This window comes from Leuciscus leuciscus, assembly GCF_965113295.1.
Source record: "Leuciscus leuciscus genome assembly, chromosome: 10".
In the NCBI taxonomy this organism is placed as follows: domain Eukaryota; kingdom Metazoa; phylum Chordata; class Actinopteri; order Cypriniformes; family Leuciscidae; genus Leuciscus; species Leuciscus leuciscus.
In genome coordinates this window covers 31846596-31857553 of record NC_138734.1, presented here as the reverse complement: position 1 = coordinate 31857553, position 10958 = coordinate 31846596, and the positions used below count along the sequence as shown (strand labels likewise).

The 10958-nt window shown below is 35.7% G+C and overlaps 1 protein-coding gene across 3 annotated transcripts; it reads right to left on the bottom strand.

Moving 5' to 3' along the window:
* Positions 1 to 278: 278 nt before the first annotated feature.
* Positions 279 to 7671, bottom strand: meak7 (MTOR associated protein, eak-7 homolog). 3 transcript variants are annotated; one of them, XM_082181969.1, is made up of 8 exons: positions 7562 to 7671; positions 7204 to 7369; positions 4887 to 5117; positions 4009 to 4153; positions 3054 to 3452; positions 995 to 1113; positions 730 to 912; positions 279 to 620 (listed from the first exon to the last, which is right to left on the bottom strand). In XM_082181969.1, exons 2-8 carry the CDS (start codon positions 7363 to 7365, stop codon positions 501 to 503), a joined length of 1359 nt encoding a protein of 452 aa, XP_082038095.1. In that variant the 5' UTR covers positions 7366 to 7369; positions 7562 to 7671; the 3' UTR covers positions 279 to 500. The 3 variants fall into 3 exon arrangements, with proteins under 3 accessions (XP_082038095.1, XP_082038094.1, XP_082038096.1); XM_082181968.1 differs by having other exon boundaries at positions 7525 to 7653; XM_082181970.1 differs by lacking the exon at positions 7562 to 7671 and having other exon boundaries at positions 7199 to 7337.
* Positions 7672 to 10958: the final 3287 nt, after the last annotated feature.

The window sequence follows — 10958 nt, the reverse complement described above, 5'->3', positions numbered from 1 at the left end:
TCTCCTCAATAAACTGGTCGATTTGACACCTCATTGATGGGTCTACGACAAATGGTGCGCGAGGAGTAGCGTGCCAAAGTTTAAGTATGAGCAATAAAATTGGCAAGCACCACTAATAATAATTTCCATTTTCCAATCTTTCAGTTTACAGACACTAAAGTTATCAGTCAAGACAAAATGCAACCACATAATGTCCAGATATTTGATAAGAAAGGTAGAATCCAGTCACACATTGTCAATACTCAGTGTTAAACAGTAGTCAGGCAGAACATCAAAACGTCTTTGTGTGCACATTTTAATATTTCACAGAAAGCAGGAAACCAGCTCCTTGATTTTGCATATCCACATAAAAACTGCAGTGTAATAACACTTTAATAAGTGGTTCTTAACAGTGTGGTTTCTTCATCATTCATATTAGTGTAAAAACATAAACCAAACCAAACACTTAAAAGAAACACTGCTAGTTTGATCTCCATGTTGTCTTCATCTTTTTTCCATCCTCACTGTCCCTCATCCTCCTCAGGTTCTCGGAGGCCTTGGCTGTGCAGGGTCTTCCCTGTCATTTCCATCATGGCCTGTACTTCAGGATCTGCATCTAGTACGCTTTTCTTCTTCTCATCCTGAATGTCAAGATCAGAAACATTTCAATTTTGCATAATTACTTGGATCTTTTTTAGTATAAAAAATGCAAACCCAAAAAACTACAAAATTCAGCATATTATCACAGACCTGTTCCTGTTCTTCAGGTGGCAGCCCAACGCCCCACATCTCCACGGTGTCCAGTTTGAATTCCTCGTCTCCTGAGAGCTGAGGACTGCCGTATGTAGTGCACCGTGGTCGAGCCCTGCTGTGGCCGTGTCCAAAATCGCAGTCCAACCACAAGCCGAAATAGCCATGCTGACCACCCATACCCTAAAAAAGAGAAGTAACAATGTAGTTTTGTTTTGCTCCATGATGTTGTAAAGCCTTGAGCACTGTTTAATATTGATCTCACCAAGCCATTTGGCATGGTCTGCTGGCCCTGGTTCAAGTACATGTAATGATTGTTATAGCCTGTGCAGGTGAACACTCGCATGTAGGGAGAAATAGAGAAGAGGAAGCTCCTGGAATCGCCTAGTGCAAAAAGAAGAAAACATTGATTGTAATGTATAAAGGTGTGTTCACACCATGTCAGAATTAACTAATTACGAGATTTTTTAAGCGTTCATGTCCTCATAGAACCAGGGCCGCGGGAAGTGGGGGTGCTGGGGGTGCTGCAGCACCCCCTGTTTTCACAGAATTGTAAATGCAACGCATATGTTTGTTCATTAAAATGTATACATTTTTAGCATTTAGTCATTTATTTGTATTAAACACTTTAAGTGGGCTATTTAAAAATTGTTATTTATATGTTAAATTATCTTTTTAAAACATAAGCGCAGAGTGTTAATATTGTGTGTGTGTGTGTGTCGAAAGAATTTGTCCGCAGCTGCTCAAAAAAAAAAAAAACGTCAAAAACCCCACTGTCAGTGTTTTGTAAGGAAAAGGCAAATATGTAAAATATAGCAGGAGACATTTTAATTGTTTACTAATAAAACAGTTATTTTTTATGTCAGTGTCGGCTAGACAGATGAAGTTGACGACTCGCGATCTTCGCAGCGCCAGAGAGAAATGCACATTTCATACGAATTACATAAGCAGCGCAGTCTGTTTTCTTTCGTTTTGAATTGTTCTGCTTAAAAGTAGACATTTCAAGCTATCTATATGTCTCAGGTCTGTGAGGCAATAGGCTACCTTATAGGCCTACGCTGAGTTTCATTTATGAGACGAGCTCCAGGTTCGCCAGCGCCTCCGTATCCTGATTATTTATTTTCTAATAGCCTATATTTAGGCTACTTCTTATTAAATCCAGACAATTTGTTGATGAAACATCGATTAAAATTAAGATACAATTAATACAAAACGAAATTAAATTTAAAGACAGGCTTTGTGCTTTCAGTTTGAGGTCTCTGTGAAAGTTTTAAAACATTATTTTAGTGCCACTTTAGAGCGCTCACGTCCGTAACGGAGAACTGTCTGTAACATTTTTTTATTTATTTTTTGTGAAATAAATTTCTAAAAAAATGCGACTTAGTCCAGTGCGATTTAGGCTATAGATGTTTTTTTCTTCCCCGTGGCGCATTTTGTGACTGATATGCGACTCCGGAGCAATAAAATAAAAGGGAATCCGGAATAAAAGCAGAATCAATAAAGTCAAAAATGTGATGTGCAGTCAGGTTTGAGTGTGTGCGCGTTTTTTGAGGAGTTTTATAGTCTTGATATTGTTTCTTATTCAAAAGTGGTGACGCCCCTATCCCCCCCCCCCCCCAAAAAAAATCAGCACCCCCAACCTAAAACCTCTTCCCGCGGCCCTGCATAGAACTCGTAATTACAATTTGTAAACTCTGACACTCTTAGAAATAAAAGGTTCTATATAGAACCTTAAAGGGTTCTGTGAGGCACTTCATATATAGAAGCGACTTTTGTAATCATTTAAGACACTTCTCCTTATTGAATTTATCCCATATAGAACCTTTTTAGTAGAGATGCACCGATGTATCGGCCAACTATTTAAAAGAAGCTGATGATCAGGGCCAATAATATCCTGTCAATCAAAATGGTGCGGATAAACGTCTTCAGACTGCAACTCATACTGTGTGTGAAGAAAATCTCTCTTGTGTTGAATTTAGGGCAAATTAACATGACAATAATGCATTAACAGTTAAAAAATAGCGACCTTAAAGCAGGCTCTATTTGAACCTATAAATCACCCATAGTTCAAGCCAGTAGTTTTCCCACGGAAAGGGGTTACTTTTACACTGTCCTTTGTTCTAAGAGTGTACTGCGTGATCGATGTACCACCTGACTGCTACAGAGCCATTTTGGCGCTGACGGTGTTGCCGTAGAAACACATAATTTTGAATCCGAGGATGTGAATGGCTCAGACTTCGGGTTATCATCTCATAATTACCACAATTATGACATGGCATGAACACAGCATAACATTGTATATGGTTTAATCCTTCTGAACTCACCCTGAAACTGAGGCTTGACCTCCCAGCTTTGAGACGCAAAGCCACCAAAGATATGGCCTTTAGTGTCTTTTACCAACAAGACAGTGGGACCCCGACTTTTGCAGTTGCCCACCAATCGGGTGAAGCTTTCCCCGTGTATGTTTGTAGAGAATAACAACTTCCAGGGGGCGTTATGTCCCTCTGGTAGCTGAGGGGACAGGAACATCAGAAGAGGTAGATTCAAGAGACATTGGAGGTCACTCCAGGGAGCGTACCGACACGTGGGCAAGAGAGTTGGGGGAGGACGAGAGGGCAACCCAACTCCTAGCCCCTCACCAATCAGAAGCTCCAAGAACATGGCCATTGCTGGAATCCGGAAAAGCCAGTCTTCCAGACATGGAATGTCACACGTACTCTGGTCTATTGAAGCGATAAGGACTAATTATATTAAATAATCCTCTTGCTGTGCACTGCAACTGTTAGTTAAAACAAGGTAACACTTCACAATAAGGTCCCATTAGTTAATGTTAGTTAATACATTAATGTTAATAAAAATACAGCTGTTCATTGTTAGTTCATGTTAGCTCAGGTCCATTAAATAATATTAAAAGATACAACTTTTGATGTTGAAATTAACATTAACTAAAATTAATAAATGCTTTAGAATAATTTTTTCACTGTTAGTTCATGTTAACTAATGAAGATAACTGATGTTAACAAATGGAATTATTGTAAAGCGTTAAGCAAAAACAAAAGCTATTAAAAATAACTAAGCATAAAATTGTATAATATAAAAATAAAAGCTAATTCAAAATATTAATAAACACTTTAATAGTATATAAATAATACTAAAAGAACACCTCTTATTTAAGAGATTTATCCAAATGGTTCACATTCACATTATTTAAAAATACACTTCATTCATTTTCATTTGGATTTAATCTAAAACAGCATTTACTGTGATTCTGATACAAACCTGAAGATTTTAATTCAGAGGTCAAATGTTCTGACAGCAGTTTAACCCCTTGATGGCCATCAGCCATGCGATCGGGTTGCCAACCTCTCAGATGCCCCCTGTGGACTAGAGTCTGCACTGCCGCTGAAACCAGGTCTTCCACAAACTATTTCATAAACATTAAATTACCACAATAAGATATTAAGAATTATTTGGAAATTGTATTGATGCTTCATTGTTAAATTGACTGGGTTTAAATAGTCATGAGCTTAAGCCTAGTCCTAGACTAAAATACACATTTGAGCTGTTTTAACAGAAAGCAACTTGCACTGATATATCTTTCTTAAAATATGTCAGTGCCATTGTTTTGTCTCAAGACGCACACCAGTAATGTTTTTTTTCTAAGGCATGTTTATAAAAGCTAAATAAATGTCCTAATTGATCTATGGCCGAATCCTGGCTTAATCTAAACCCTGTCTGTGAAACCAGGCCTAGTTGGTTTAACTGATATTTTCAGGCCTATGTTTAACAGTGTTAATGAAATCAACTTTGGTTATTGAAATGAAGCTGAAATAAACAAAACAAAAATCCTATTATAAATATATAACTATTAACTGTAAAACTTAAACAAAAATTTGAAAATATGCCCTGGCAACTAAATGAAATAATTGTATGTACTAAAATTACTAAAACTAAACTGAGATGAAAATTACTTAAATCTATATAGAGATATTTCTATCTATAATATATAAAAAATATATAAATATGAAAAATTAATAAAAATGACAAAAGCACATAACTAAAACGTATACTAAAATTAAAGTGAAAACTAAAAAAATAATAGTACATAACACTTAATACTGAACCCCTTTATATAATTAGATTTTGGTAATACTTACACCTATGATCTGCTCAGCTGTGGTAGCAGTAGCCTTTGCACCCTCTGCCATTGCCAAGACCAAAGGTGCACGTTCCTCTGCAGTTCCTCTAAGAATATCTGCCAGGAAAATAACCAACTGCTCACGACTAACCCCATCACCAGGGGGCAGTGGCACTTCTGGATCAATGCTGTGTATGCCATGGAATACTCTCTTTATCATTGATTCTGAGGCCATCTTTCCCATTGTCATCTGAAGCAAATAAAAAAACAGCAAACAGTTCATATCAATGTATCTTAAGTTTGCACAGACATGCAATCCAAAGAGAAAATGTTTGACAGATCTGCATCTGTTCACCAGCCATAACAATTACATTATTGATTTAAGGCAGATGCTTATTATTAGATATTCTACAATACTGTTCAGCCTTCTTACAAATGACTTCAGACAGCATTTAACTGGACATCAATAATTTATGATTGTCCCACTGATGGGTAAGTAATTATGTGGTAGACTTAGGAATATTTAAGCTACACTGTGTAATTTTTTAGTTGATTCTTAGCAAAAAACACTTAGTTCTTTCAAAAATATATGTGCTCATTAATGTATATTTACTTCTTTCAAGTAATAAAGTATTCTCGTAAGTTTATAATCTGCCATTGAAAGTACATACGGGTGAGGGGTTCGAATGCCGGTCGCCATGTTGCCCCTCCATCTTGAAACTACATTAGCCAAAGAGGGACATACCTGTAAATTCAAGCTTCGCCTTTCGCGCTTTACACTCAGTGACACAGAGACGAATGCGAGGGGGAGATTACTCGCGACGGCCGGCAGATTTGAAAGATTGCTGATGGAGGATCACGCCTATTTTCGAGGACATGTAGCAGAGTCGCCAAGGAAGCGAAAGAGAGAATTAAAACGTCAACGCGACAGTCAAATCAGCAAGACCAAAGTCAATACTGGAGTAACTTTTCCCAGATGGAAAGAGCTCATGAGGAGCAAAGATTTTAAAACGGACGTCGAAGTTGCCTGCTTTCTTCTCGACAGGTAATTCAGCCTATTTGTGTAAATTCGAAGTTTTATAGTTGCTTGTCTAACCATTGCATGGTTGTGCATAACGGCAGAACGACCTCTAGTATAACTTGCGTTACTTTTCCTCACGTCAATGGTGAAAAAGTATTGTTTACCTTGTAACATAAATTTGTGCTGCGACGTGATAGTTTTAAAGGCGCAATTGGACGAAGCCGAACTGGAAACCATGTTAATCTTGGAATAATACAGCCACCGTAGGAGTTAAAACGCCATCGAAATTGAAAGGAACAGAAACTAATATTCACTGGGTAGTCATATACAATTTCACCGCTAGATGGGGGAAAATATCACACAGTGTAGCTTTAAGGAATTTACTAAAAATCGGTTTCCATGGTTTTTCAATCGTTCAGTTCAAGACAGTGTTATTTTAGTAACACTGAAATACTGTTATAGTTTTTATTAATATTTTGAATTTATTGTTATTTAATTATTGTATAATATAATATAATAATATTATATAATATTTTCTGTTTTAGTTTTAGTTAAAGTTATAGTTTATATATATATATATATATATATATCAACTGTATATATACAGTATATATATATATATATATATATATTTTAATCAGTTTATCAACTGTATTTCAGTATTAGTTATTTTAGTAAGTACATCAAGTTCAAATAAAAGAAAATGAGAAATGTTGTATTTGCATTGTTGGCAACTAGCTAATATAAAATAAGTTTAAGGTTTTTTTTTTATATATATATCTTTATTTCAGTTAACATTTATTTTATTTGAAGTACAAACATTTTTTAGTTTTAGTTAACAATAATAACAGTGTTGTGATGTTCATCAGACCGGGACACAAAATCATTAAAAGGATAGTTCACCCATCGTGACATTTACTCACCCTCAAGTTGTCCTAAACCCGTATGAATTTCTTTCTTCTGCTGAACACAGAAAAATATATTTAGAAGAATATGGGTAACCAAACAGTTGATGGACCCCATTGACTTCAATAGTATGGGGGGGAAATTACTATGGAAGTCAATGGGGTCATCAACTGTTTGGTTACTGGCATTCTTCAAAATATATTATTTTGAGTTCAGCAGAAGAAAGAAATTCATACAGGTTTAGAAAAACTTGAGGGTGAGTAATGATGACAGAATTTTCATTTTTGGGTGAACTATTCCTTTAAGGATAATATGTATACACGCACATACACAAATATAATTACAATTAATTAAAATGTTAGGTTTAACAGAACTAGTTTAATGCTTATGCCACAGCTGCTCACCTTACCTTCAGCATGTCTAGGGATAAACCCTTCCCCGTTTTTCCAGATGAAGAAGCAGAGGAGCCGGTTCCATGAAGCCTGTCAAATGTCCCCTCTATAACGGGTCTTTCATCCGGACGAAAACGAGCCAGTCGTTTCTGCGCTACAACACTGTCGGTGTTCCCCATCACCCTGAAGGGAAAACACGAATGAATGTCAACTTAAATGAATTCATTCATGGAATTTAGTCTGACTGTCATGGGCACAAATTAATTCATAAAAACATGCTTAAGTTTCAACTGCTGATTGAAACAAGTGCTCAAGGGAAACTCTGAAATACAACGCACACTTGAGTTCTGAAAAACTGAAGTGAGATCTTCAGACCTGGTCAGTGGTTCAGTTTGACATTTCGACTCACGATGTAAACACCGTAAACACACACAAAAAATAATTTCCGGGTTCTGCACTACATCACGCGCAGAGGACCAATGACTGGAGAGAAACTTCAAACCGCGCTGTGATTGGCTGGATCAGGTTGCGTCATCCGCAGAGTGCTAGTTGGTTTCCGGATGCAAATTAGTTGGAATTTGTCACACAAACAAAAATACAAACAAAGGATACTGTTACGCCAGATGGTTTGGTGTTGATGTAGCTACTTTTATCTTAGTTTTGTAGATTCATATGATATTTAAAAAAAATATATTTACTATTAGTAAGTATTTGTGTGATATTTAGGCCTACTTTCTGTTAATGACAACTAAATGGTGATTATATAGAAAAGTATTTACATTAGGGTTTTTAAGACCACACAGAGAACAAAGTATACATTGCCATTAAATTTACTAAATCAGGGGTTTTCAAACTGGGTTTAGGGGGAGTCCCAAGGGGCCACAAGTGAGTCCTATGGGGTCTGTGGAAAAGTCTAAAGATAAAAAGTGTAAAAATGTAACAATAAATAAACTAAATTTACAAAAAATAATCCAATAAATAAATGCATTAAATAAAATTAACAAAACATTGATTAAAGCAAATCAATTGATTTTAAAAATAAATGAATAATGCATCTAAATAAATAATCCACCTACAGCACAGTAATACCACAACACAATAACGTAATACCATAGAAACTAAATATTTTTCAAAGGACTATTTTAAGCATATTTTAATATTAATTTTCACAGTATAAATGTGGTATTTTTACATGAAAATATATATAGCTGGCTTTTAAATTTTAGGACAGGGCACCAGGATGAAACAGTTGTCTTTCTGTTTATCTAAAGATAAAACAGCACATAAGATTGGCAAGTAGGTTAGATATATATAAATATAGGTTATGTAATTAGTTCATAATTAGCCTAGTTTTTACAGGTTGGCTCAGCGAACTAATTTGTTTGCGTCATTGGGCAGAGTAATGTAGTACCTCTTGTTGACCATAAGAGGTCAGTCTAATACAGCTATTTAAAGCAGCAGATTTGTCTTTTCCGTGGGGCTTTACAGATCTTTCTCAACAGGCGATGAAAAACGCCTTTTAAGGGCATGAGATTCATGTGAGATCTGGGCGTGATGCCCGGTGACGCGCTGACGCGAGTCTTACCAGAAGTTTTAAAAGAAGCCGTTTAAGGACATTTCCGTAACCGAAACTGTTGGTTAAAAAAATAGAGAAATGGAAATAGTCAAATCAGATGACCTGCAGGAAGGGATAGTGTTCAATTCGATGCGACGGAAACAGAGAAAGACAGGCTATCAAATGTAATGAATGAATGAATGGCAAAACCTCACGGTAATGTACTGCGCATGCGCATCAATTATCCACCCAGCATGGCTTATTGAACTCTGTGTGTGGCAGTGCTCAGGGCTGAGACTCTCTACTGATGAGTGTATTTTTTACTTCTCTCGAGTCAAAGCACATACACATGTTTGCTGTATTACCATGTATTTAACCTTTTATTGACTTGTAATGTTTTTATACTGAGCTATTTCTCATATTCCTTCCCTATAGCCACTTCTTAATTTTCATTAAGACGTCATTTAGTATGCTTATTAAGCCATGTTTTGTGTGACTGGTTCTCACAATGTAGATGATTTAAGTTTTACTGTTCCTTTGGGGACATTTTGTCTCCACAATGAAGCCAAAACTGACCCACACACACACAAACACTTTAGAAGTTGAATAAGGCCTCTCATAGACGCAGTTATTTTCATAGTGATAGGCTATTTATTACATCTTAAACTTAAATCTAACCCTCAAACCTGTTGACAATATTAGATTCAAAGCATGATTTGATTTAAAGTCACCATGAAATCAAAATGGATGATTATTGTGTTTTTATGGAATATTGCATTATTTATTATAGGTTAAATGTTTAATTATTGTTATTATTATTATAATTCATGTCCCCTTGTAAATTTTAATCAAAATAGCCCTCTGCTTGGAGCAATATTTCTTCTCTTCTCTCATAACAGGCGTAAAGGGGGGACAACCTCACTATCATGAGATCACAGCAATAGAAAGCCACAATGATCCAATCAATTGCTTCAAGTCCCGCCTGGACGCCTTACATGATTTTCTCATTCGAGAAGCCTATTCACTCAGATAAACATGTATGTCACAAATTAAGAAAATTCTCTCGCAACCTTCATATCAACTTTAAGCATGATAAATAATGAGCTTTTAAAATAGTGAAATTGACTTCAAATGTCAAGTCATTTTTGTTCCAATTTTTTTTTTGCATTTGTAATAAATTGACCAAAACTGGTAAAAATCATTACTTCATGAGAGTTATCTTTTGGTAATCTTGAAATATTCAAGGTTTGTACATATTACATGTGCGTAAAGGTCATAAAACATGTGAACAACAGGTTTTTACAACCTAATTGCACATTGTCGTATAGTGCAGTCTCTAATGAGCAGGTGTAAACCTCAACAATGCCGCTATTGTGCTGCAGAGTGCAGATCATGTGCATGCATAGGCCCGGCCTTTTTCACTTTTGATATTCCTGTGAAAGTTTTGTGCCCATGTTCTGACGATTTGTGCTACCCGCTCAGATTTTGCTATACACCTCCCATTAAAACAGATAGGTAGCACAAATCACTACCTATCAGATTATACCTGCATCGTATTCATGTGGTTTGAGACTTTTTTTTTACATCCATACATTCCCCTATCCTAAACCTGCCCATAAAACAATGTAAATATGGTAGCAAAATCTGATAGCATGTTTCATCAGTACACCAACACATAGAATCAAATGTGACATAATACGGAAAAAGTAAACTACTTTATTTCATGAAGCATAACTACTGTGAAGCATGAAGCATAACTACCGCTGAAGTACTGAGTTATTTATGTACTGCAATATTTGTATATGCTGCAGCTGTTTGTATTATTTGGTTTTCTTTCTAGAGTGCCTATAGCAATCACACCACCCTTCTTTAAAATGAGTATTGCTTTAGTGTGCGAAGGTCACGCATCCCCATATATTTCCATGATATATGTCTTTTTATGTATTCATTTACCATTATTATACATTTTTGTATCTCTTGATATTGATTTATTTCTTTTTAAGCTGATAAATTCTCAATAGCCGAATCTTTACCATGTATCTAACCACACATTTGCTTATTATAATATTGCATGTTATTTGTACTTTTATTAGTATTACAATTTAATTTTATAATCATTTTAAATGTGTAATCATAATGTAAACAATTGCAATTTTTTTATTATACAACTATTTGCATTGAAAGGTCATATTTTGTAGCTCTGTGTATTCTAACAGG